Here is a 25,607-nt window from a genome sequence, read left to right on the forward strand (position 1 = left end):
TCCATAAACAGTCAATATCCACAATTAATTCAGATGTGTCCAAGATACTTTAATCAGAAGCTAGTCTCAGTTGTCTACAATCATTAATAGAGGATAAGCTCCAGTCAGTAGTTTAGATTAACAGATCCTCAGAGTCTCCAGAGAATGTTGTAACTGAAAGCAAGCCCAGTGCTATCAAATATTTCCTTTGTTAGAAAGTGAATCGATTTCTCTCTGACTGCGGGCTGAAGACTATAAAATCTCCATTTTAAAAACAATCATTCTGGCTGTACACTTTTTGGCTGAACGCTCTGGGTGATGCCGAAAGCAATTCCCTTATGTATATTCAACTCTCAACTTACATTCACAACTCAGATCAGTACAGTAATGAGTGCTCACTTCTTTAAAGTGTGTTTTAAGGGAAAAGTCCATGTATCCTCTTTCCTGCACAGGATCCCGCTAATAAACAGGTTTGTATCAACTACAGTCCAATTCTCTAACGCTTTGTATCGAAATCTTGAGCCTTCCATCGATAGGCTTCAGCTGATACACAATGCGACAGGTAAAACAGTCCCTGTTTTGACCATAGGGTCTAAAATCAACTGAGTTATCTAGTTTACAAAGGTTGCCAGTGAGAAAGCACATCCTCTTCAAATCTATGTGCCTAATACATAAGACCATCAAGAACATAAGCCCTATATAATTGCTTCAAGAGCTTCTGCTCTTGTCATCACCTAAGACTGGTTTATCAGTCTCTCTTCCAAATTTCGTGCTATGAATGATATTTTGTGCTGATACAGGCTAACCACTGATATGAAAGTACAAGATTTCACATACTATACTGTTTAGTCTACTGAATCATCAACTGAGCCCTTTCCAGGTTCACATTAAATGAAAATCAAATAAATTCTTACTTTGAATGTACGCCATTGACTAACAAGACATGCATGGCCCTGTTAGTCACTAATGGAACTATGTTCAATGTACAACAAGCATTTCATTGGTTCTGCTTGTCTGGTCCATTATGGTACTGTATCGAAAATGCAAAAATAAAACAAGGAGCTAGTGCAAAAACCAGTAGCAGCAATAGCTCAACTGTAATAAAAAGTGAGTTTTAGACCTGGTAAAGTGTTTATTTTACCAAATCAAATTGACAGTTTAAAACTGCATCCAGGATGCAAAGGCAGACCTGGGACAGGCTTTAGGAGTTACTTGAGTGGGTGGCACAAGATGTGCTGCAGGCCAAATCGTGCAAAAACAACAATTGATGGACAGAATGCAGAACAATGTCATACATTCACCCCAGTACAGGGATCTGGGCCTAAATCCATTGTTTTTTGCTCACATTGCCATTCCAGTTTGGACCCAGCCATAAACAAATCAGTCTTGACCCTGCGCCCAATGGGAACAGTCCAGCCCGAACTACCAGGCCAGGTCCTCCCTGGACTGGAAACAAGCATTCTAGGACCGGTTTCGGGCTTTCAGCCCTCATCTGTCAGGATAGCTTGACTCCAGTGGCATGGAGAGCACGGGACCCACGTCTGGGCATACCCATTCCACTCTGGGTGACAAATGCAAAAACAACAATTGATGGACAGAATGCAGAACAATGTCATACATTCACCCCAGTACAGAGAACTGGGCCTAAATCCATAGTTGTTTTGCTCACCATGCCATTCCAGTTTTGACCCAGCAATATGCAAGTCAGTCTTGACCCTGCGCCCAATGGCCCGAACTGCCAGGCCAGGTCCTCCCTTGACTGGAAACAAGCATTCTAGGACCGGTTTCGGGCTTTCAGCCCTCATCAGCCAGGATAGCTTGACTCCAGTGACATTGAGAGCACGGGACCCACGTCTGGGCATACCCGTCCTACTCGGGATGTCAAATGCAAAAACAACAATTGATGGACAGAATGCAGAACCATTTATACATTCATCCCATTACAGAGATCTGGGCCTAAATCCATCGTTTTTTTGCTCACCATGTGTTGGACCTGTCAGCCCTAGGGTAGTCTCCCCATCTATTTTTGATCGTGCCTCATTTTTTCCACCCTCATTTTGATGTTGGACTTAGGTCTCCGGGCGCCTTTTCATTGCCAACCAGTGTTAAGGTGCAGGTGCTCCCTTCTCCCAAGATGGCTGCCACAGACCCCTGCTACTGCAGAGTGGTCTTTCATAGTAGCACCCTAGCTGCCAGGAGCTGGCTGCAACCCCACAACAATGTTGCAACAACAGCCCGCCTTTTTTGTCCCATAGGTAGAATGGGGAAGCTCCTGGAATGTGCTGGAACCTTCTAGAAGGGAGGTGTGGTTTTTACTTTTGCCGCCTTGGCTAGAGGTCACCTGACCTAGGGATACATAAGTGAGGGAGGGAACTTTTTTCAGTTAGTTGGCCAGTTGGGGTGAAGCAGAGCTGGAGAATCCATGCCGGAGTGTAGGCGGTAGGGCCTAGCCAGGGACTTATGCCTCTGAGAGTGACAGGGCTTAGGTGCTGCCTCTTAAGTGAGTGAGGGATCCTGTGAAACCCACTGATCTTGCCCAGCAGTAGGAGGACCCAGGGAACCTCTGCCCAGCCTGACTAGGAAGGACCTAGTCGCCAACTCATCCCCTACCCCCCAAGGAACAGAACCCCAAGGGCGCCAGTATCATCTGCGCCACAAAGACTGAATATTGAAACGGCAGAAGCGACATCCTGAAACTTCATGCCAAAGCTGAATATTGTAACTTCAATGAAACGACTGATTGCCTGACTGCTGGGGATCGACCAGGTACTGGCGCTGTGTCTCCTGCGCTGCCAGACCTGACCTGGGACCCCCTGCGCGGATCTGCTGTCGAGCGCGGAGCTGGCCAAGCTCCCGCTTAATTTGTGATCCCCCCTGGTGCGAGGACCCGCAACGCGATCACCGCCGCGGCCCCTAGGCCTCAGGGACGTGTCAGTGCCAAGTCGGGGCCTGCGGAGAAGCCACGTGAGAAGGAAGAGCGAGTGTCCGGGTGTGTCCCGCGCCGTGGCGCGCATCGGACGAAGGGCCCGGAGCGGAACCGAGTGACGAGACCAAGGTAACCTCCGGGGGCTGGGAGGTAGCGCGGCCGTGTGGCGGCCTGAGATTCGCCCCCCCCCTGCTCCCCGGGAGTCGTGGGAAGGCCCGGTGCGCCCCCTGCCAAGTGGGAGCGACACCACATGCAGAGACTGTGACTTTTCCCCCTCCGTGGGATTTCCCTCCGTAATTGTGAGTCTCCCCTCCGTGGGATTACCCTCTCCTGGGGACTGCCGTTCGCAGGACTCACCAGTGCTCAATGCGTTCTATGTCCCAGTAGCGCTGATCATTCCTTTGTATTCAACAGTGCTCAATGCGTTCTATGTTGGAGTAGCGCTGATCATTCCATTGTATTTACCAGTGCTCACTGTGTTCTATGTCTCAGTAACGCTGATCATTCCTGTGTATTCACCAGTGCTCAATGCGTTCTATGCCTAAGTAGCGCTGATCATCCATTTGCATTCGCCAGTGCTCAATGCGTTCTATGTCTCAGTAGCGCTGATCATTCCTGTGTATTCACCAGTGCTCAATGCGTTCTATGCCTAAGTAGCGCTGATCATCCATTTGCATTCGCCAGTGCTCAATGCGTTCTATGTTGCAGTAACGCTGATCTGTCCTTGGTACGCACCCATACTCAATGCGTTCTAAGTCTAAGGAGCGCTGACCCCACGTGTTGCTTTCACAAGCGCTCAGAGCGTGCTAAGTCCAATTAGTGTGTAACCTCAGTTTGTGGTCTCAAGCGCTCCATTCTCCAGTGGAGGTCCCAAGTGCAAGGGGCTTCCTGTACCCACAACGCTTATCCTCAGGGTAGGCTTGGAAATGCTCATGGTGCTAGGCAAACATTATACGACCTCAAGTTATGCTCATGTGCCTTTGTTTCTTCGTAGACACCAGTAGCGCCACGTGTGCAGGCCCCGGCCCGCAGCACTAGGGAAGTTCATACTGCAGGGATTGCTGAGGTAACCGTAATGAGATGCTGTAATACACATGTTAAAGTGTAACGATAATGAGATGCTGTTATGCACATGTTAAAGTGCACAGGTAATGAGATGCTGTAATGCACATGTTAAAGAGTACAGGTAATGAGAAGCTGTAATGCAAATGTTAATGTGTACAAGTTAAGATACATTGTCCTCCAAGATTACCGTGTGTGCTCCTTTGATTAGATAAAATCTGATTAATTTGCATTCACCTTATTGTGTGGCGTCCATTATTGTGTGCATTTACTGCTTCAGAGGATGCGTGTGTTGTATGGTCGCTTAACACACAGGCCTTTGGGTGGCCAGCCGCTCGTGTCACGTTACCCTCTTAGGGCCTGGAGACCCCAGGTCTTACATTGTTGGTGAGCGGTGGGATATTAGGACCTGTGACCTTACACACCCTTCCGTGAAGCGGAGGGCGCCACAATTAAACGCCTGTTGTTTCAAAGCTCTGCAACTAGTAATTGCTGTATTTATTGATTCCACTGTCCAGGCTGAGAGTGTAAAAGAATCCTGGTTAGCTGGTAACTGTCACCCATATCGTAGGAATTTCTTCCTTACTATCAAGGTCCCCACCTGTCAAGATGGAATTCCGGTTAGCTGACCTCGAGGGGTACTCGGTGAAGCAACTGAGAGAGTTCGGGCAGGGGATGGGGGTGCTTGGGGTGCGGAGGGCCAAAGGACCGGAACTCCGTACCGCCATAAGGGCATGGGTAGAGGCCCACCCAGAAGGGAGAGAGGATGAGGGACAGGAGGCGCCAGATGCACCTCAGGAGGAGAGCGCCCAAAAGTACTAGACATACTTAATGTGGATATGTCTGAAAATGTGCCCCCAGGGAGACGTTCTGGGGCCAGTAGTAGGACAGGGTCTAGGAGTAGAGCGTCTCCAGAGGAGTACGAGGACAGAAGGGAAGAGAGGCAATTAAAGTGGGAGCTAGCGAAATTGGAACATGAAAGAGAAAGAGAAAGAGAAAGAGAAAACAAGAGATGGGCAATGGAGGAAAAGAAGCTGGAGCACGAGCTTCAGCTGAAAGAGTTGGAGCTGCGCGCCCTCCAATTGAATGCGTCCAATAAGGACAATGGTGGCAGCATACCTAAAGAGTCTCACGAGTCAAAATTCTACCTACCTAAGGAAGTCATTGCCAATTACACAGTGGGGGACGACATTGCTAAATGGTTGGAGGCATACGAGGTAGCCTTGACTGCCCATGGGGTACCCGAGAGTAATTGGGGAGGTGGTTTATATCGGTATATACCTCCCAATGTCAGGGACACCCTGCTATATTTGGCCAAGGCGGATCAGGTCAGGTATGCCCCCATGAAAGAGGCTTTACTGAAAAAATTTGGTCTTAACCCCGAGAGGTACAGGCAGAAGTTCCGTGGCAGCCATAAGCTGTCCACACAGACATGGGTGGATTTTTTTGATTATGCAAGAAAGGCACTAGATGGTTGGGTGCGTGGCAGCGAGGTGCAGGACTATCAAGGGGTGTACAATCTTTTTTTACAGGAGCACCTCTTGGATAAGTGCTTTCCGGAGCTGCGCCAACATCTGGTGGACCGCAAGTTGATGGATCCCCGTGAGCTTGCGGAGGAGGCAGATATTTGGGTGAGCACCCGGGTGTCTCACAAGGGCCCCGGGGGAGATGGCTCGAAAGGCGGACAGGGTTTCCCCCAGAAGAAAGAGGGGGGAGATAAAAAGGTGGAGTTCTCTAAAGGCCCCCAAAATAAGTTTGGGAAGGGAGTAGGAACCCCACCCCCGTCCAATTCCACAAGACCCACTTACCCTGACAGGAGTCAGCAGCCAAGGATTGTGCGGTGCTACGAATGTGGGGAGATTGGACACTACAAGGGAGATCCCAAGTGTCGCAAGCGATCCCCAGCCCCAACGGGCAGGAAAAGTCCCGGGGTGAGTAGCATAGCGCTGGAGGTGGAGCTGCCCTTAGATAGGGAAGGGGAGTGGACAGGCCTGACCCTGGTTTCACTCGGGGATAGAGAGGTGTTCCCGGTAGCGTCCCTGCCCCCGAACACTGCTAAATATCAGCAGAGGGTGAGAATTAACGGGGAGGAGGTGGAGGCTCTGAGGGACACAGGTGCCAGCATGACCACTGTAGTAAGGCGGCTGGTGTCCCCAGACCAAGTAGTCCCTGAGGAGTTCCATCCGGCCGTATTGGCTGACGGCAGTGTGAGTCACTATCCAGTGGCTCGTGTTCCATTTGAGTGGGGAGGAGTCAAAGGCCTACTAAGAGTTGCGGTGAGCCCTGCCTTGCCTGTGGGGTGCTTGCTAGGGAACGACCTGGAGCACACCAAGTGGAAAGATGTCGAGTTTCAAGCTCACACCGAGATGCTGGGATTACCAGGGTGGACTTGCGTAGTCACGCGGTCCATGGCTGCCCAGCATGGAACTCACCCTGGGTTGGAGCCTGGAATAATGGCCCAACCCAACACCAGAACAGGAAAGAAGAAGGTGGTAGAGGACACGCCCCGTGAGATGGATGGGGAGGCCGCAGAGGTGCCCCGGAGTCCGTGGAGGTGGATGTCGTTCCCGTGGAGGACTTGCCGACCCTTGCTGACTGGCATGTGGGAGGAGGCCCTACCCGGGAGGAATTTTGTCAGGCACAAAGGGCGTGCCCCACGCTTGAAGGCATGCGGCGACAGGCCGAAGCCCAAGTGGCCAGTCAGGAGATGGGAGGATATCATGTGTATGGGGAGGATGGTCTCCTATACAGTGAGCCCAGGGTGCCGGTACATGGATCTTCGAGGGCCATAGTGGTCCCCCAATGTTACCGGGCCTTCCTGCTGGAGTTAGCGCACGAGATTCCCTTAGCCGGACACCTGGGCCAGGACAAAACCTTTGCACGGTTGGTCCCTAATTTTTATTGGCCCAGGATGAGGATTGCCTCAGACACCTTTTGCAAGACCTGTAAGTCTTGTCAGGCAAGTGGCAAGACTGGGACTAAATTGAAGGTCCCTTTGGAACCGCTCTCCGTGGTCGGGACCACTTTTGAGAGGGTCGGTATTGATATTGTTGGGCCATTGGACCCTCCGACGGCAGCGGGACACCGGTTCATTCTGGTTTTGGTGGACCATGCCACAAGGTACCCAGAGGCTATTCCTCTAAGGACCATCACTGCACCGGTGGTGGCGCGGGCACTATTGGGGATTTTTACCCGAGTGGGATTCCCCAAGGTCGTGGTGTCGGACAGGGGCACAAATTTCATGTCGGCCTACATGCAGGCCATGTGGAAGGAGTGTGGAGTGACCTACCGGTTCTCCACTCCTTACCACCCCCAGACTAACTGACTTGTAGAGCGCTTCAATAAGACATTGAAGGGAATGATCTGGAGCCTGCCAGAAGGCTTGAGGTGTAAATGGGACGTCCTCCTCCCCTGCTTTTTATTCTCCTACCGGGAGGTACCGCAGAAGGGAGTCGGGTTCAGCCCGTTTGAATTGCTCTATGGCCATCCCGTTAGGGGTCCCCTCAGTTTAGTGAAAGAGGGGTGGGAGAAGACTTCGCAGAAGCTTCCCCGTGACATTGTCAGCTACATGCTGGCGTTCCGCAGCCAGATGGCCAAGCTGTGGAAGGCGGCCTCAGAGAACCTGGAGGCTAGCCAGACCGTGATGAAGGAATGGTATGACCGCAACGCTCGGACGGTCGAGTTGGACGTTGGACAGAAGGTGTGGGTCATGGAACCTGGGGAGCTTTTTGCCCTCCAGGACCGGTGGACTGGTCCGTACGACATTGTGGAGCGATGAGGCCAGACCACATACGTAGTGGATTTGAAGACCCCCCAACAGCCCCTCAGGGTGCTCCAAGTCAACCGCCTGAAGCCGCACCATGAGCGATCAGAGCTTGATCTCCTGATGGTGACGGATGGGAGCGAAGAGGAAGAGAGCGAAGCTCTTCCTGACCTTCTCGCGGTACATGAGAAGGATGGTTCGGTGGAAGGTGTAATCCTCTCCCCATCCTTGACCCCAGAGCAACAGAGGGACTGCCGCCATGTCCTGGGACAGTTCGCCTCATTGTTCTCCCTCACGCCGGGAATCACTCATCTGTGTACCCATGATGTGGTCACAGGGGACAGCCCCCCGGTGAAGAACAAGTCTTACCGGCTCTCTGACCGAGTGAAAGATAGCATCCAGCGTGAGGTGGCAAAGATGCTGGAGCTGGGGGTGATAGAACCTTCCAGCAGCCCGTGGGCTAGTCCAGTGGTGTTGGTGCCGAAAGCGGCCCCACCGGGTACGATGCCGGAGCTTCGGTTCTGTGTGGACTACCGGGGGTTGAACTCTGTCACGAAGACAGATACTCACCCCATCCCACATGCAGATGAGCTGGTGGACCGGCTGGGAGCAGCCCGGTACCTCAGCACCATTGATTTGACATCCGGATATTGGCAGATTGCCATGGCCAAAGGAGCAAGGGAGAAGACAGCGTTCTCTACCCCTGAGGGCCACTACCAGTTCCGAGTGATGCCCTTTGGGCTCAAAAATTAAGGGTGGGCGTAGTGGGCGTAGTGGGGCTACGTGAAGCAGCACGTAGTGTGCCCAAATCTACGCACACTACGTGCTTCGCGTAGCCCCACTACGCGCCACCCGCCTCCCGCCCGCCCTCCTTTTAAATCAAACCCCCGCATTTACAATAAATACTAAATTAAAGAAACTTACCTGAAACGCGGCGTCTCCGGGGCTCCCTCTTCCATTTCAAACTTCTTCTGACAAATGCGCATTCGCGGAAGCCCGCGCATGCGCATTTCTTTCGAGAAATGCGCATGCGCGGGCGTCCGCGCATGCGCATTAGTCAGAAGAAGTTTGAAATGGAAGAGGGAGCCCCGGAGACGCCGCGTTTCAGGTAAGTTTCTTTAATTTAGTATTTATTGAAATTGCGGGGGTTTGATTTAAAAGGAGGGCGGGCGGGAGGCGGGTGGCAGCGGCAGGCCGCTACGCTTCGCCCTGGGTGTGCGTAGCGCTAGCCTGCTTCGCCTACTTCGAAAACTGCGAAGCAGGCAGCGCTACGTACACTACGTGGGCGAAGTGTAGTGTCTCGCCCAGGGTTATCAAAAATGCTCCGGCCACATTCCAGCGGTTAGTGAATCAGGTACTATCTGGCCTGGAGTCCTTCTCAGCGGCCTACCTGGATGACATAGCTGTCTTCAGTGGCACCTGGGAGGACCATCTGCAACACCTCCAGGAGGTATTGCAGGCACTGCAACGTGCTGGCCTAACAATTAAAGCCAGCAAGTGCCAGATTGGACAGGGATCTGTCGTGTAACTGGGACTCCTGGTGGGCAGAGGTAAGGTGCAACCCCTCCAGGCCAAAATAGAGACCATCTTGGCCTGGGAGCCCCCCAAGACCCAAACAGAGATCCGAGCTTTCCTCGGCCTCACTGGGTTTTACCGCCGGTTCGTCAAGGGATATGGTACCATCGTAACCTCCTTGACGAAATTGACCTCGAAGAAGCAACCTCGCAAGGTCATATGGACAGCTGCATGCCAAGAAGCCTTTGACACGCTGAAACATGCGATGTGTACCGCTCCAGTACTAGCAACACCAGATTTCAGCAAGGAATTTATTGTGCAGACCGACGCCTCAGAGCACGGCATGGGTGCGGTGCTCTCGCAACTCAACACCGAGGGCCAAGATCAACCAGTGGCCTTCATATCCAGAAGACTCCTCCCTCGGGAACGGCGATGGAGCACCATTGAGAGAGAAGCCTTTGCGGTGATCTGGGCTCTGAAGAAGTTGAGGCCATATCTCTTTGGCATTCACTTCCTCATTCAGACCGACCACCGGCCCCTTCGCTGGCTCATGCAGATGAGAGGCGAAAACCCCAAGTTGTTGAGGTGGTCCATTTCCCTACAGGGGATGGACTTTCGGGTGGAACATCGGCCCGGAGTTGACCACGCCAATTGCTGACGGTCTCTCCAGGTTTTTCCGCCTTAGCGATGAGAACTCCCTAGAGGTTGGGTAGCTCTCCCCTCTTTCGGCTGGGGGGGACGCGTGTTGGACCTGTCAGCCCTAGGGTAGTCTCCCCATCTATTTTTGATCGTGCCTCATTTTTTCCACCCTCATTTTGATGTTGGACTTAGGTCTCCGGGCGCCTTTTCATTGCCAACCAGTGTTAAGGTGCAGGTGCTCCCTTCTCCCAAGATGGCTGCCACATGACCCTGCTACTGCAGAGTGGTCTTTCATAGTAGCACCCTAGCTGCCAGGAGCTGGCTGGAACCCCACAACAATGTTGCGACAACAGCCCGCCTTTTTTGTCCCATAGGTAGAATGGGGAAGCTACTGGAATGTGCTGGAACATTCCAGAAGGGAGGTGTGGTTTTTACTTTTGCCGCCTTGGCTAGAGGTCACCTGACCTAGGGATACATAAGTGAGGGAGGGAACTTTTTCCAGTTAGTTGGCCAGTTGGGGTGAAGCAGAGCTGGAGAATCCATGCCGGAGTGTAGGCGGTAGGGCCTAGCCAGGGACTTATGCCTCTGAGAGTGACAGGGCTTAGGTGCTGCCTCTTAAGTGAGTGAGGGATCCTGTGAAACCCACTGATCTTGCCCAGCAGTAGGAGGACCCAGGGAACCTCTGCCCAGCCTGACTAGGAAGGACCTAGTCGCCAACTCATCCCCTACCCCCCAAGGAACAGAACCCCAAGGGCGCCAGTATCATCTGCGCCACAAAGACTGAATATTGAAACTGCAGAAGCGACATCCTGAAACTTCATGCCAAAGCTGAATATTGTAACTTCATGAAACGACTGATTGCCTGAGTGCTGGGGATCGACCAGGTACTGGTGCTGTGTCTCCTGCGCTGCCAGACCTGACCTGGGACCCCCTGCGTGGATCTGCTGTCGAGCGCGGAGCTGGCCGAGCTCCCGCTTAATTTGTGACCCCCCCTGGTGCGAGGACCCGCAACGCGATCACTGCCGCGGCCCGTAGGCCTCAGGGACGTGTCAGTGCCAAGTCGGGGCCTGCGGAGAAGCCCGGGGCCTCGCCGCTGCCGTCGCAGCGTGAGAAGGAAGAGCGAGTGTCCGGGAGTGTCCCGCGCCGAGCGCGCATCGGACGAAGGGCCCGGAGCAAAACCGAGCGACGAGATCAAGGTAACCCCCGGGGGCTGGGAGGTAGCGCAGCCGTGTGGCGGCCTGAGACTCGCCCCCCCCTGCTCCCCGGGAGTTGTGGGAAGGCCCGGTGCGCCCCCTGCCAAGTGGGAGCGACACCGCATGCAGAGACTGTGAATATCCCCCCTCCGTGGGATTTCCCTCCGTAATTGTGAGTCTCCCCTCCGTGGGATTACCCTCTCCTGGGTACTGCCGTTCGCAGGACTCACCAGTGCTCAATGTGTTCTATGTCCCAGTAGCGCTGATCATTCCTTTGTATTCAACAGTGCTCAATGCGTTCTATGTTGGAGTAGCGCTGATCGTTCCATTGTATTTACCAGTGCTCACTGCGTTCTATGTCTCAGTAGCGCTGATCATTCCTGTGTATTCACCAGTGCTCAATGTGTTCTATGTCCCAGTAGCGCTGATCATTCCTTTGTATTCAACAGTGCTCAATGCGTTCTATGTTGGAGTAGCGCTGATCGTTCCATTGTATTTACCAGTGCTCACTGCGTTCTATGTCTCAGTAGCGCTGATCATTCCTGTGTATTCACCAGTGCTCAATGCGTTCTATGCCTAAGTAGCGCTGATCATCCATTTGCATTCGCCAGTGCTCAATGCGTTCTATGTCTCAGTAGCGCTGATCATTCCTGTGTATTTACCAGTGCTCAATGCGTTCTATGCCTAAGTAGCGCTGATCATCCATTTGCATTCGCCAGTGCTCAATGCGTTCTATGTTGCAGTAACGCTGATCTGTCCTTGGTGCGCACCCATACTCAATGCGTTCTATGTCTAAGGAGCGCTGACCCCACGTGTTTCTTTCACAAGCGCTCAGAGCGTGCTAAGTCCAATTAGTATGTAACCTCAGTTTGTGGTCTCAAGCGCTCCATTCTCCAGTGGAGGTCCCAAGTGCAAGGCGCTTCCTGTACACGCAACGCTTTTTCTCAGAGTAGGCTTGGAAATGCTCATGATGCTAGGCAAACATTATACGACCTCAAGTTATGCTCATGTGCCTTTGTTTCTTCGTAGACACCAGTAGCGCCACGTGTGCAGGCCCCGGCCCGCAGCACTAGGGAAGTTCATACTGCAGGGATTGCTGAGGTAACCGTAATGAGATGCTGTAATGCACATGTTAAAGTGTAACCATAATGAGATGCTGTTATGCACATGTTAAAGTGTACAGGTAATGAGATGCTGTAATGCACATGTTAAAGTGTACAGGTAATGAGAAGCTGTAATGCAAATGTTAATGTGTACAAGTTAAGATACATTGCCCTCCAAGATTACCGTGTGTGCTCCTTTGATTAGATAAAATCTGATTAATTTGCATTCACCTTATTGTGTGGCGTCCATTATTGTGTGCGTTTACTGCTTCAGAGGATGCGTGTGTTGTATGGTCGCTTAACACACAGGCCTTTGGGTGCCCAGCCGCTCGTGTCACGTTACCCCCTTAGGGCCTGGAGACCCCAGGTCTTACACCATGCCATTCCAGTTTGGACCCAGCCATATGCAAATCAGTGTTGACCCTGCACCCAATGGCTACAGTCCAGCCCGAACTGCAAGGCCAGGTCCTCCCTGGACTGGAAACAAGCATCTTAAGACCGGTTTCGGGCTTTCAGCCCGCATCAGCCAGGATAGCTTGACTCCAGTGGCATGGAGAGCATGAACCCATGTCTGAGCATACCCGTCCCATTCGGGGTGACAAATGCAAAAACAACAATTGATGGACAGAATGCAGAACAGTAGTAGCATTACATTTACCAGCACTGGTTACATGGTATAACACTTTACTAGTGACGTATAAGGAAGTGTAATATGCCAATAAGGTGTAAACTGACTTTACCATGTTGTACAGAGTGAGCTGTAGCACTTTAGTACTGGCTAGCAGTGGTAATGTGCACAGAGTCCTAATGTCAACCAAAACACATTCAGAAAAATGGAAGGGAGAGGGCTGACAGGTCTCGCACTTAGAGAGAGATACAAAGAGAAAGGCTGATAAAGTGGTAGAGAGAGATAGAGACATCTAGACAGAAACTGATAGAGACAGAACAAAAACAGATAAAGAAAAATAATTATGCAGACAGAAAAAACACAGGCATGGCAAGATAGTTGCAGAAGAATCAGATAGGGAAATCAAAACATCCAGCAGCTAACAGAAAACGCATGGGCCAGGCACACAGTGAAAAAATGATTTATAAATAACCAAGATTTTACATAGTACCATGTTACCAAAGAAACATATCATAAACAAATGCCAAAAATAGGCAGAAAAACGTTAATTATTAACTGCTTAACCAAAACATTTCATTCGAAAAGTACAACAAATACTCCCACAGACAACAGGCAAGAACAATCCCTCGCCGTCCAATGAAATCAATGAAACGCGACTTTCAAATTCTCAATTAAAATAAGTCACTAAATTTAGGTGGCAGGGAAATCACATAATGGTTGTTGTATGAACACAAAAATAAACCTGATACTACCCAAAATACTCAAAAGCTATTGAGGGCTGACTCTCTATCACATTAGACCTATCGTCCTGATTTCACTATTATTTGACAGTAAAATTAAGCAATTGCCCAACAAGGGTGACCCAGGGACCACTGTCTGCATGTTCATATATTGTTTGACAAAAGAGAATACCTGAATGCTAAAGCTGTAGTCAAGATAAACATCAAAACATCTAACAATACAGTACAACGCAATGTAAACCTTTACAATGCTGTATCAATTTGATTTACACGTTTTAAATACATTTGCAAAAAGACTGTTTCTGAGCTTGAGAATAAATACTCTATATCAAGTATATTAATAAGGCAGGCGAAAATTCACTTGTTCAGCAAATTCAGATTACATTAATTAATGTGCACATCTATCAAGCATTTTACTGGGTATTGCATTTTCATCTGCATCGTCTATGTAATGTACTTTTAAATGCTGTATTGATTAAGCGTTCTTCCCATTGCTCAATTGACTCAGGTTTTGGCAATGCTGTTGTTGTGTTCAATTTTTCCATATTCCAATACATTCAGAGAAACAAATTCCTGCATCGAGCCCACAGAATGAATGTAATGATTAAGAAATTAATTAATGTATCTAGAACCACTGAAAAAAGTCAGAAAAAATTTATTTAAATATTAAAAAAATGTCTTCCCAAATTTTGTTCTCCCATAATTTGGAGCTTTATCATAGTAATATTACTTGCTGCATGCAACTCTCTGTGTAATAACAACATCTTGAAATAGAGCATGGGGTGGAATAATTGCTGTAGCTTCTTGTTTGGAATGAATCCCTTACCTGGAGGGAGCCTATTGTTGCTCCCATCATATGGCTCCAAAACACCAGTTTACATTTTGGTCCAGTAAATGAAACAACCGGAGTCAAAATATCTGCAAAGTCCCCATACTTCCCATTCGAACTGTCAGCATATAAATACCAGCCTTTTTCAGTCGCCCTATTAAAAAAATAATAAGACCGTTAGGTTATGGAATAGGAACAACAGCATGCTTCAAAAGGAGTTAATTTTATGAAGGTTTGAACTCCTAAAACGTCTTGTGTAAAAAAAATTATAAGTAGTGTACCTGAGAAACTCTGTGGCACAGCATAGATTTTGCAAAAATATAATTGCTCTCAGGTTTTGATTTGATGTCTATAACAAACAGCATGACTGCTCCAAAATCCTATTTAGACAGTTTCTTGACAGTAGGTTTAACATAGCCTACATCCAGAACTTTAACTGTAGCAATTAACAGTACCAAGTAAAAACAATCAATTTGTGTTGAACCTTCTCCAATTTCGCTGAATTTGTTTTGGTTGGCTTTAGGATTCTACATACTTTACTACTGTTAGTCAGTGCTAAAGTGCTTGTACTTTCTCCTTAACACATGGTAACATTACTGTACACATGATTGGCATACTTAATTTACTTATAAGTTCCTAGTAGAGTTGTATTCCATCACACCCAAGGCCTGTAAATTGAATGCTCCTTTTCATCATTTTCTTTTCTTATTTTCCAGTGATGTCAGGCGCTCACACACCTGTCCTGAAGATGATCTCAAATGTTTGAGATTGAAACACCGCCGACCTCCTAACCATACTAAACTCCTGGCTTTATTATATAATTTCATTGATAGGAGTACAATGTTATGTTCTTTAAGAGTTGCATGTTTTTATTATTCTAATCATCCACTAGCACATCTTTTTTCACGTCTCTGTGAGCACTGTACCATATTTATATTGAAATACCATCTGATATACTGCAACAACTAAATTAATAGCAATATACACTAAACTGTTTGGAGGTTGCTGTACTTTATAATTGTTGCAATCTTGCCACACTGAATATTATAGTGTCCCGATTAAAAACATACAGAACATATTTACTATTAGTTTTCCCTTTTTTAAAAAAAAAAAAAAAAAGGTGCTTATATAAGACCACTGGCCCGACTGAGCAACTGTTTAAAAAACATAATTTGAATGTCTCAGGTTCTCTAATTGTGGGGTTCCCTTGCTTTGAAAAATATACTAGTGGGCTGCAGCACGTATTGTGCCACCCATTCAGTAGCTCCTTAAAACAAGTCATTGCAGCCTGAATGCAGTTTTACAACTGCCAAGTCAGCTTGGCAATATAACCACCTTGCCAATCTTTAAACTCCCCTTTTATTGCGTATAAGTCACCCTTAAGGTAGGCCCTAGTTAGCCCACTGAACAGGGTGCATTGTAATTGAAAGGTTGGGCATGTATTTTAAAGTTGTACATGTCCTAGTAGTGGAAAAAACTCCTAAATGTGTTTTTCACTACTTTGAGGCCAACCTCTCCCACAGGATAACATTGGGTCACCTTATTCCTTTTAATAAGTGCTAACACTAGATTGGGAACAGATAAACATTTCTCGTGTGATGTATGACAAATTATAATCTAAAATCCTCTTTGATGGTAAAGTTGGAATTTAAGTTATTATTTTGAAAATGCCACTTTTAGACAGTTGGCATTTTCCTGACTTGCTTAGTTGGTGCCTACAGCCTGTTCCTATGACACTTGACTGGGTGCAGTAGGCAGCTTGACATTGTTTATTCCTCCCAGAAAGTCACATAATATATTGATTAGGTGCGCCTGGAAGGTCCATCACTGGCAGGATGAAGAGGCAGAGGTGGGCACAGCCCCACTTGCTATTGAATATGCTGTACCCTTCTTTAACACAAAGGACTTGTCACTGCTGTATTGTTCATGCAAAACTTGGACATACGGCAGGGAAGGCAGGAATCTCCAAGCACTTCAAAGGGTAATCTCTAGAAACATCTGCTATATAAAAGAGGGCACCCGGTATAAAAAATAGAACCCTCAGTCTCGTTCTTCAGCTCATTTTCTGGACCTGCAGAAGGACTCCTGGAGGGCTGCCTGCTGTTTTGGCTTGCTGTGTACTTTGCTGCACCTTGAAGGACTCCTCTGCTACCCGAATCCTATCTTGGATCCTCAGAGGCCTTGAACCTAGGACTACCAGAGTGGCTCCAAGGGCTAGTTGGCTGGCATCCTGACCAGAGCCTTAGGGACAGAAAAGGCTCAAACCATATTGAAACTGTACCTGGACCTATCCTGATAGAGTCCTAACTCCCAAAATGGGTGTCCCTCGAAACCTGGACACTAGGGGATGGTGTTAAAGGTGCCCAGACAGCCAAAATCCCAAACTTGAGAATTGGAAGGTTTTTGGCACACAACTGCTCTGGGAGCCTAGAGGAGGATTGGACCAACCTGCTCATCAATCTGCCCAAGGTGCACCACCGGTCAGTCTGACTATGCGATAGCTTACACTATGTACTTCTCCACCACAGCAAATCTTGTTCAGCAGTCCTTCAACAAAGGGCTATCCGGTGGAGCTCTCGCTGGCTACAGCCTCTAACTTCTTCCATGCCGGAGATTTTGTACTTCCAATAAAAAGCCTAAGTCTGAACATTTAAAAGTTCATAGTGGCTTTTTCCAGTGGCTCCCCAATGACAACACTTCCTCCTCAGACACCACCTGCTACCTTGACCCACTGATCTTCTACCTTTTCAGAGACTTTTGGCTGAAATGTATTGTTTGCCCGAAGATAAGTGCTGACCGGGCCCAATCCACTTCTTGTATCTGACTTCTGTTCCAACTCGATTTTTCGTATTTCTTTACTTTGACCTGGTTTTGAATGACTAGATCTACATGTTTGAAGCTTTGATCTTTTAGGCGCTAGTTATTACCTTAAACATTGAAATTTGAACTCCAGTTCTACTTATTGTACTTTTGTTGTTTTGGTTTCAAATAACTTATTAAAATTTACTAAATTAGTATGGGATTTTTTATGTGTTGTGAATTCCCTTTATTATTGTTTGTGTGCTGCATAAATATATTACATATCGCCTCTAAGTTAAGCCTGACTGCTTTTGTGCAATGCGACCAGAGAGTTAAGCACAGGTTAATTTAGTCACTTTATGGATCACACTGACAGGCATTGTGGCTGTTGACTGAGCAGGGCTAATGCCACTCTCAACCAACATCCCAGTTTCTCACATTCGGCAAAAAGCTGAAGACACACTACTATATTGGTTACTCTCAATGTGTTTAACGTTTTCTAGACTATAGCCTGGGGTTCATCACAACATCTATTGAGAATACTATTTATGAACTTAGTTCAGGGTCCTGATTGAACTGTTAGCATCCAACATCTTATTCAAAGAACAAACAAGAAAAATAGTTTAGTTCTTCACTGTCATTCCTTTGACCACTAACTACTCGAAGATACTGAAAATACATGATAGGCTTATATTGTAGTAAGAACGCAGCCAACTGTACATGTCATTAATGCCCTTCTATGAGAGATATTAAGCTTAAACACACAAACGGTGATTGGAGGATGCTTGTAATAAGTCTAACCACTGGCAATCATCAGGGATACCATTCCAACCCATTGCTCTTGTGCCTGCAAAGCCCCCTCAGATTAGAACCCGCCATATGCAAATCAGTCTTAACCCTGCTCCAATAGGCTCAGTCCAGCCTGAACTACCATGTTAGGTCCTCTTTCAACTGGAGCAGAAGCAACCCAAGACCAATTTTGCCCTGATTGGGGCTCTTCAGTCAGGTGCAGCATGGTTTCAGTGGCACAGTATGCAAGGGCTCGGGCTGGACTGTTTCTATCGGAGTAGGGTCAAGACTGATTTGTATATGGCTGGGTCTCAACTGAAATGGCATGGTGAGCAAAGGATTGATGGGTTGGGGTGCTAACCTGAGCGACTGCCAGTGGTTAGACAAAGTGCAAACATTCCTCTCATCAACTTTTGTGTGAGTGAGTTATAAAGCTTAGCCTCAGACTCAGGGAGATGCCGATACCTCGGAAGAAGGCATTTACTGACCACTGTAACACTGACACCTGTACAATATTAAAATGTTGCATTTTGATGGGCTTCTAGCTCTAGATTGACAGATATATCAAAGGAAGTAAAGTCTCACTACAGATACAGCCCGCATTCAACTATGCCTCCTTTCCATGACACTTCATGCAACGTCTCTATAAAGATCACAGATGTCCACTGAATATGTGTTTTTCTGAAAATTAAATATGTTTTATATTTGTGTATATCTCAAGGTCAATGGAAGAATAAATGGGTATATAAGTGTCTAAATGGATGCTTTTTTTTGAAAAAAAATTTGTGTAACTGACTGATTAAGTGTATCATAGTGAATACATGGCTTACTGAGTAATGTTTAAATATGAAAATATCTGTATCAGTCTCTCACTTTGTGTATAAGTGGCTGCATGGGTTGGTGAGTAGCTACATGGGTGTCTATATAGGTAAATAGTTCTTTTTTAAGTATCAGTCTGAGTGTCTGTATGGTTCGGTGGGGGGTATTATGTAGTGCATTGGTGCATGAATGAGTGATTCACTCTTTGTATGTGTTGAAGACAACATGTGTGCAGGACTGTATGGGTGGATGAGTGTGTGCATGGGTGTGTTAGTGAGTGATAGACTGTCTCAATAGTGTCTTTATGAATAACTACATATGTTTTAAACTAGCATATGTGACTATTGGTGTATATAAGTGAGTATATGTGAGAGTGAGAGATTGAAAGAGTTCCTGTATGAATAAGTATGTGTTTCTATAAGTGATTGTTTAAAAGACTAAGTATGTGTAAGTTTCTGTAGAAGCAAGTGTGGTGGTGTGTGTATAACTGTATATGCAAGTAAATGGATGTTTGATTCTTTATTAGCATGAGTGACTATGTGTGTGAGTAACTCTACGGATGAGTGGCGTTGTGTAACAGGATGTATAGGTGTGTGAGTACATATGATGAGTGAGTACATGTATGAGTGACTCTATAGGACTGTTGGTGAATGAGTGGATGTGTATGTGGATCTTAGATTTACTGAATAGGTTGTTGTAACTGGTATTGGTATGTCCATTGTTTTGAACATTGTAGTTTCTATTTTTGAATGTGTGTATCAAAGGTTATATTAGGGGAAGAGGAGGTCTGCCACTCTATCACAAGGATGATGTCATCAGTGATGTCATTAGTGATGTCATTTGAGATGTCATCAGTGATGTCATGAGTGATGTCACTGACCATGTCATGAGTGATGTAATATGTGACGTCATCAGCAGTGCATTGCGGGCGCGCGAGTTATAGTTAGCTGAACTAACTATAACGGGGGAATTTCAATGGTTTTGTACGAGTGAAAAGTCCAGCTAACTATAACGCCCCTGAAACCTATGGTTTTTTCAGTGAATTTCTAAGGTTTTTTAAATGCTAATTCCTAACTATACCGTGCCTGAAACCTATGGTTTTTTCAGTGAATTTCAAAGGTTTTTTAAATGCTAATTTCTAACTATGCCTACAGAGATAGGACATGTGAAGAAAGAAGAAAAAACGCACAGAAAGAAAAAAAAGAAATGCAGAAAGAAGCAACAGAAGTCCTCAAAGACGAAGAAAAGTGCAGGAAGAAGGATAACGTGCAGAAAGAACAAACAGAAGAGCAGAAAGAAGCGTTGTTGCAAAATCATCCTGTACCCTCAACTTTTTCAGACGGATACTGGTGGTAACTGAGTCTGACTAACCAGTCCTAGAGCCAGTGCTATGTTAAAAGACACTCAGAATACAGTGAAAACACCTACATACACTAGGGAACACTATGCGTTGGGGTCCCCCTGTGATCAGCATGACCTCCTCTGTAAGCCCCTAGTATATAATAGGGCAGGGGATTAAAACTACCTCTTCAAACGCGCCACAGGGCGTGTTTGCACACGTCACCTCAGGCCCCGTCCCCTCACTTCCCCACTGTGTAAACACGCCCTGTGGCCGTTTTAAGTTGGGAGATTAAGTCCCCTTGAATCCTGAGGGTCCCTAGGGTCCAACTAGACCACTAGGTACCTCCAGTAAGCGCCACAGAGCTGCATTGCAGAGAGATGTAAAAAGGGGCACGGCCTAGACCACCTCTCTGCAACGCAGCTCAGTGGTGCTTACTGGAAGCACCTGGTGGGCTAGTTGGCCCCCAGCGTCCCTCAGGATTGAAGGGGAATTATTTCCCCAACTTAAAACTCGCCACAGGGCTTGTTTGCACACGTTAACTCAGGCCCCATCCCCTCCCTTCACCACTGTGTAAACACGCCCTGTGGCCATTTTTAGTTGGGAGATTAAGTTCATTTGAATCCTGAGGGTCCCTAGGGTCCAACTAGCCCACTAGGTACCTCCAGTATGCGCCACAGAGCTGCGTTGCAGAGAGGTGTAAAAAGTGGCACGGCCTGGACCACCTCTCTGCAACGCAGCTCAGTGGCGCTTACTGGAAGCACCTGGTGGGCTAGTTAGCCCCCAGGGGCCCTCAGGATTGAAGGGGAATTATTTCCCCAACTTACAACGCGCATCAGGGCTTGTTTGCACATGTTAACTCAGGCCCCGTTCCCTCCCTTCACCACTGTGTAAACAAGCCCTGTGGCCGTTTTAAGTTGGGAGATTAAGTTAATTTGAATCCTGAGGGTCCCTAGGATCCAACTAGCCCACTAGGTACCTCCAGTATGCCCCACAGAGCTGCGTTGCAGAGAGGTGTAAAAAGTGGCACGGCCTGGACCACCTCTCTGCAACGCAGCTCAGTGGCGCTTACTGGAAGCACCTGGTGGGCTAGTTAGCCCCCAGGGGCCCTCAGGATTTAAGGGGAATTATTTCCCCAACTTAAAACGCGCCATAGGGCGTGTTTGCACACGTCACCTCAGGCCCCGTCCCCTTCCTTCCCCACTGTGTAAACATGCCCTGTGGCCGTTTTTTATGTTGGGAGATTAAGTCCCCTTGAATCCTGAGGATCCCTAGGGGCAAAATAGCCCACTAGGTACGTCCAGTAAGCGCCATTGCAGAGAGGTGTAAAAAGGGGCACGGCCTGCACCACCTCTCTGCAACGCAGAGCAGTGGCACTTACTGGAAGCACCTGGTGGGCTAGTTGGCCCCCAGGGTCCCTCAGGATTGAAAGGGAATTATTTCCCCAACTTAAAACGCACCACAGGGCGTGTTTGCACACGTCACCTCAGGCCCTGTCCCGTCCCTTCACCACTGTGTAAACGCGCCCTGTGGCCGTTCTAAGTTGAGAGATTAGGTCCCCTTGAATCCTAAGGGTCCCTAGTGTCAAACTAGCCCACTAGGTAACTCCAGTAAGCGCCACAGAGCTGCGTTGCATAGAGGTGTAAAAAGGGGCGTGGTCTCAGAACACCTGTCTGCAACGCAGCTCCCTGGCGCACACTGGAGATACCTGTTGGGCTAGTTGGCCCTCAGGGACCCTCAGTATTGATGGGGAATTAATTCCCCAACTTACAACTGGCCAGGGGGCGCGTTTGCAGAGTGCTGCAAGGAGGGGGCGGGGCCTCCAGCGTGATGCCGGTCTTTTATTTATTTTATTTTTTTAAGAAGGAGGGCTGTGTGGCCCCCCTTCTTTTTCTAATTTACTGGCCCTGGGGACCCCATCCCCCAGGGCCTGCACCCTAATTTATTTTGTTGAAAAAAATGAATTTGGGCCTCCCAAGGCCTTAATCGGCCCCGGGGACCCCAACCCCCGGGTCATGGCCTTTTTTTTATTTAAATTGTTTAGGAGGGGGCTGCGTTGCCCCCCTCCTCAGGCCACTTATGGCACCGGGGACCCCATCCCCCAGGGCCGGCCTTTGTTTTTTATTATTTTAAAAATATATATATTTATAGAAACACCTAGGACATGCTGGACAAACCGTATGTACCTATCACCAAGACGATTTGCGTGATATTCATTAAAAGGCGACTATGCATAGAATGAATCCACATGGAATGTATTTACACCGCTAGTGAAGCTCTGACGTGTCTGACGCCCTACCGTGCCTCATCCCTTGTCGTTTATTTATACAAACATGGGTAGCTATTGACGGGTGACATTTAATATACACGCACACCAAGCCATTCAAAGGGGATTCGACAAAAATTCGACCAACCTATGCAAGAAACCCCCCTCACCGTTAATAAAAAACACATCCACCGCCGGATGTGTAATACTTTTTATTTTACTCTCTGGAAAGGAGACGACCCTCACTTGAGAGTCACAGCGTGCTCCTGGCTGAGCCCAATGCTGTGTTACACGCACCAGTGCCTGCCAATTGCCTCACACCTCTGTGTTGTATTCCACCAGCTAGTGCGTATGCTATGACACTCTCTAGCCCATGTGCACTGTAACACCACCACGTGAATATGTCATGCCACACTTGCCTTCGCACGGGTTATATTGCCCCATCTAACGTGCCTTCCTCAATGTGTATGTTATAACGCACAGCGCTATGCCATACATATTACAATCTGGGATCCATATCTTTGTCACAGTGCATATGCAACGTTACACTCCCCAGCACATATTTTATATTACAACTTTAGAGACCAGTTATGTTACACAACACTGCCCTGTGCATATTACGCTCCAAGGCGCATATTGCATAGCACGCGCTAGTGCCTGTGCTATCTCGCGCTCTCCAATGAATCTGTCATTGAGCACAATGTATTGCATATTATATTTCACGCCCCGGTTCATCTTATATCACACTTTTTGGTGCATAGTTTATACCATATACTACATCTAGTTTTCATTTTCAATCGTGCTCTCCGGACTATGTTCTATATAACACTGTGTCCACCTACCCTTTTCACAGGCATTACATTTTGCGATGGGGGTGGAGGGTCAGGGGGTGTTTCTGCCAAGTGAGCCCGGAGTCACAGTCACAAACATCCTCTTCTTCCTGAATAAAAGTGAGATTATGCTGCATACTTGTTCATATTTTAAGTAGTTCGCACAGACACACATTTTAAAAACAATAAAGTTCCTAATACCCACCTTCTCTGAACAGTTAGCTTGCTGCCCCATCCACCTCCTCTCTATACTCTGTTGTCTGACTCCATGGACTAGCCTCCTCCCTCCTGCCATGAATGGTCTGATGTGCTGCCACTGCCCTCCATTTAGCATGATGTACCAGTCTACTCCTCCTGCCCTCCATTGCCCAATTCTATGGCCCATCATTGACCTCCTGCTTAGCCTCTGTGCTTAGCTTGCTGCCCAGATTCTCCTTCCCCCTGCCCTCCGATGTCTTTGTGCATGCCCCTGCTCCATCCTTTTTGCCCACTATGTTCCATGGACCTGCCACTCCTATCTACTCTGAGTGTTCTGTTGAGCTGCCACTCCACTCCCACCTGCCTAGCATTGTCAGATGACTGTAACCTGTCCCTGCCACCTCCACCCTGCCTGTCCACATGCCATGCCCCTATCCCCTTTCTCCTGTCCTCCATGGTCCATTTTACTGCCACACCCTTCTGCCCTCCCTGATCTGTTGTGCTGCAACTGCTCATCCTGCCTGCCCCGCGCGGTCTGTTGTGAGGCCCCTTCCCCTGAACTCTCTTGTCTGTGCCCAGGTCCTGACCCTCCCTTCTATCCTCCATGGTCCTTTGTGCATGCCCCTGCACCCTCCTTCTTGCCCATCATAGCCATTGTGCTGCCACTAACCCTCCCGCTTGCCATGCATGGTCTTCTGTGCTGCCATGGCCCCTCCCACCTTCCCTGTGTTGTCAGCTAGCTGCCCCTGACCCCCTCCCACCTTCCCTCCATGGTCTGTGTGTATGCCACCATAGTCTCATTGTTGCTCTCCATGGTGTGTCTTGTTTCTAGTGCCCATCCTGCCTGACCTCCATGGTCATCTTGCTGCTCCTGCCCTGCCACCTTATCCCCAGCCCTCTGTTTCCATGTGCAGACCCCCTATTCCCTCCCTCCTGGCTTGTCTGTTCCATTGTAATGCCCCTGATCCGTCCCTCCTGCCCTTTATGGTCTGTTATGCTGCAGCTTTCTCTCCTGTCTGTCCATTATCGTCAGCTAGCTATCATTGCCTCTTTCCCATCTGTTCACTGTTGTCCATGTGCATGGTCCTGTCCCCTCCATATTGCTTTCTTTGGATTGTTGTGCTGCACTCCCATCCCGCATACGCTGTGTGGTGTATTGTGCTGCTGCAAACCCTGATGCCTGCCCTGTAGGTTCAGTTTGGTGCACCTCTCCATGTCCCTCCTGTCCTCTGTTATCCGAGTCCATGTCCCTACCCCAATTCCTCCTGCCTACCATGATTCAATGTACCATACTTGTGAACATTTTGAACTTGGTAAGAGGGAGATTTTGAAAAAAAACTGATGTATTGATTTTCCCCTTTGAGTTACATTGAAAAAGAGGAGATTGTAGACAGGAGACAGATCAAATAAAGCCCATTTGAGCTTAAAAACATTGGACGTTTCCTGGCTGAAACGGGTCTGTTGGCATGTATGGTTGTACTACCACTGCCTCTTCCTTCTGCCCACAATGGTCTATTATATTGCCACAGCCTCTCTTGCCAGTCCTGTATTGTTGGTTTGTTGCCCCTGCCCCCCTTTCCACTGCCCTCCATAGTCTGTTGTGCTGCCACTGCCCTTCCTGCCTGCCCAGTTTGGTCAAATTGTTGCCTCTGCACTCTCCTACCTGCCTTCAATTTACAGAGTCCGTGCCCCTGGCCTCTGCCTCTCAACAGTATCCCAATGAACAACTAGATTGCTAACATTCTATATTTATTACAAAAGTGTGGAACGCCTGACGTCATCTTGATGTAATCAAAACTGTAATACCTAGAGTATTTCCTATAGAAATTACATATATGAGAGGGTCTTATTTGCATCAAAATTATGGTTAGTGCTCTAAAAAACTAAAATGAGGACATATTTTCTGGGTTTTCAAATAGCGAAAAAGAACTTTTAAATTATTTGTAATCTTTATGTTTTTTTATCCAGTTGACCACTTGATTAAATGTTGCACGTTGGCGAGAGGATGTGGTGTTACTTCCAGAGCTGCAGACTTTGCAACTGGGGAACCAGGTTGGAGTTTCTGCTTCAGCTCAACATTCTGTGATTGTGGTCAAATCACTTAATCTCCCCATGTCTACAACCAAAATGAATTTGATCTTGTGTGATGTAACCAATGCTCATGTAAAGCATTCCAATACCTGACAAGTC

The 25,607-nt window shown here is 47.9% G+C and overlaps 1 protein-coding gene across 4 annotated transcripts in view; it reads right to left on the minus strand.

Moving 5' to 3' along the window:
* The window catches only part of MALRD1 (MAM and LDL receptor class A domain containing 1), a 2,533,556-nt gene that overhangs the window by 1,575,882 nt on the left and 932,067 nt on the right, over positions 1-25,607 (minus strand). For all 4 annotated transcript variants that reach the window (XM_085630825.1, XM_085630827.1, XM_085630826.1 and 1 more), the window contains exon 17: positions 14,375-14,531. In XM_085630825.1, the coding sequence (XP_085486951.1) occupies positions 14,375-14,531 (157 nt within the window). The remainder of the gene's footprint in view (positions 1-14,374; positions 14,532-25,607) is intronic.

This window comes from Triturus cristatus, chromosome 10 (assembly GCF_964204655.1).
Source record: "Triturus cristatus chromosome 10, aTriCri1.1, whole genome shotgun sequence".
Lineage (NCBI taxonomy): Eukaryota > Metazoa > Chordata > Amphibia > Caudata > Salamandridae > Triturus > Triturus cristatus.